General features: G+C 33.6%; 1 protein-coding gene across 1 annotated transcript in view; it reads left to right on the plus strand.

Moving 5' to 3' along the window:
• LOC119587050 (histone-lysine N-methyltransferase SUV39H1-like) overlaps positions 1-2,069 on the plus strand; it is a gene marked incomplete at its 3' end in the record, with an annotated part of 13,264 nt that extends 11,195 nt beyond the window's left edge. The window contains 3 exon segments of the mRNA XM_037935798.1: positions 1,113-1,308; positions 1,522-1,731; positions 1,935-2,069. Of these exon segments, the coding sequence (XP_037791726.1) occupies positions 1,113-1,308; positions 1,522-1,731; positions 1,935-2,069 (541 nt within the window).
• Between the last annotated feature and the right edge of the window lie 174 nt (positions 2,070-2,243).

Below are 2,243 nucleotides of genomic sequence, written 5' to 3' on the forward strand. Positions count from 1 at the left end.
ACTGTAGATTTTGTGACAATAATTTCAAAATATAATTAAAATTACTCTTCCTTTTGCCTGTGGAATATGCATTCTTTTGCTTGGATATCTGATGGTTAATTTGCATACAAAATAGATAATTTGTTGAAATCCTTACAGGAACCATTCCTTGTGAGGTGTAAAATTTCAATAAAGTTGCTGTCAAAGCTCTTATGTCTTACAGATTTTCATTATTCATTTTTATATTTTGTTTGAACATAGGTTGCATGAAAGAAAAATGTCTCCCTTTGCAACATTCAGCTCAATTTTCATGTTTAACTGATTTGCCCTTAACAAAAGCTCCATTTTAACAAAATTTCCGGCTCATAATTGATATTGAATAGGCTAAAAGAAACATGCCATCAACTGGAATAAGTTTCAAGGAGTTAACATATGAAATGATTACATAATTAAGGAAACAACCAGTAGATTTTTAAAGCACAATTCTGGTTATTTCTTTATGTAAAAAGGGGCATAAGCAGATAAAGACGGGTTATGGTTAGCATTTTGAGTTGGAATGTAAACAAGGAAGATATTTAAATTTTTCCTTTTTTTCTTCTCTTTTGGGGAGGATTTCTTTGCTCCTCATTTCGATATCCACATAATAGTACCTCAGTTACATGCACACAACATAAAGAAAATTAAGAAAATCTATATGTAACCATTTTTATGGGTATTTTATTGAAATTATCCTCATATAGCGCACAGACTTGTTAATATGCATTTCATTTATAGTTAGTGGCTACTGTTAGTTTCATTTGTTGTAAGTCTTAATATTCATGTGAGTAATTCTTGGTGAAAGGGTATGTAAACCTTGAGTCATTGTTGATTTATCTCTGTCCAACCCTCCCACATGTCATGGTCAATGTAACTCAGTGCTTTTTGTTAAGATATCTTGGTTTCCTCTATTTTTCCAGCAGGATTTAGACTGATCATAAGTATAAAAGCTATCAGAAGCTTTTGGTATTTGCGATAACATTGCTTCTCGGCCATCATCCTGTATCCTGAATGTTGAAAAAAGGAAAATGTGTTTGAAAAGATGTTAGTTATGATACTGTTTATTTCCTAAAGATATTTATTTAAATGATTTTCAGGTTCAGCAGCTATCCACTGCCCAGCGACCCAAGTACAAAGAATCTACAGCGTGAGGCAATCCTGGCTATTGCCTCCGACCCAACTAGGCAGAATTTGGAGAAATCACTAAAGGTCTTGTTATCTCCAAAGCCAGTTGTTCCTAAGATGGAGATTAAAATCAATGAATTAGCGGACAAAGTTATTGCAACTAAAAAGGTAAGAAGTGGCAGTCATTTCTTTTGCTCTTTTAGATTTTCTCAAATTTGAAAATGATGCCTTATGTAGATGTTTATATGAATTTTATCAATGATAGTTTTCTGTTATGGAAAGGAGTTGTGAAGAAATATAAGGCTGTCAGAGGTTTGATATCTTATGATATTGTTCAAACTGTAGAGATGTATTAATGATTTTTTTATGTTCACTTGCCAGAGGGAGAGATACGATAAACTAATACAGATGTTAGTGGAGCATGTAACATTAAGAGAGGTAGAGACGAAGCGCAAAAAGCAGTTAGCTGAACTACGGATGTGGGAGCGAAAAATCAATTCAGTGTGCAGTGATCCTGCTAAATTGACTGTGGAGAATAATGTTGACCTCGAACTTCCAGCAATGAATTTTATATACATCAATGAACTAAGAGTAAGTATATTGTACGGGTAAATTTACACAGTAATATCAGTATACGCTTAGATAATAAAAAAAACATACAGGGATAAAAAAATCCATATCTACTTGAAGCTAAAAAGACTTATTATATCTGTAATTTTAATGTCATGTTTATGAATCTTCATCATCTCAGATCAAGAATGATAAATAAAATGAATTCTTTTTCTATGGAACAGGCTGGACCAGGGGTAACAATCCCATCAGAACCAGTGCTTGGCTGTGAGTGTGAGGACTGTTTCAACAATTGCAAGTCCTGCTGTCCTGACCAGATGAATTCCTGGTTTGCCTACAATAAGTATGGGAGATTAAAAGTAAGACCTGCACTTTTTTAGTATTGTGTGCAATGGTTGATTAGTTGATTCCTTGTTAATAAACTGTTAAGGACTGGTTTATGAGATGATAATCCAGTGGAAGTATGATGGAGATCCACAAGAAAGGACCTATCCATAATACCTTGCTTATGAATCTTTAACCCACTGGATCTG

This window comes from Penaeus monodon, chromosome 22, assembly GCF_015228065.2.
Source record: "Penaeus monodon isolate SGIC_2016 chromosome 22, NSTDA_Pmon_1, whole genome shotgun sequence".
NCBI classification, from domain to species: domain Eukaryota; kingdom Metazoa; phylum Arthropoda; class Malacostraca; order Decapoda; family Penaeidae; genus Penaeus; species Penaeus monodon.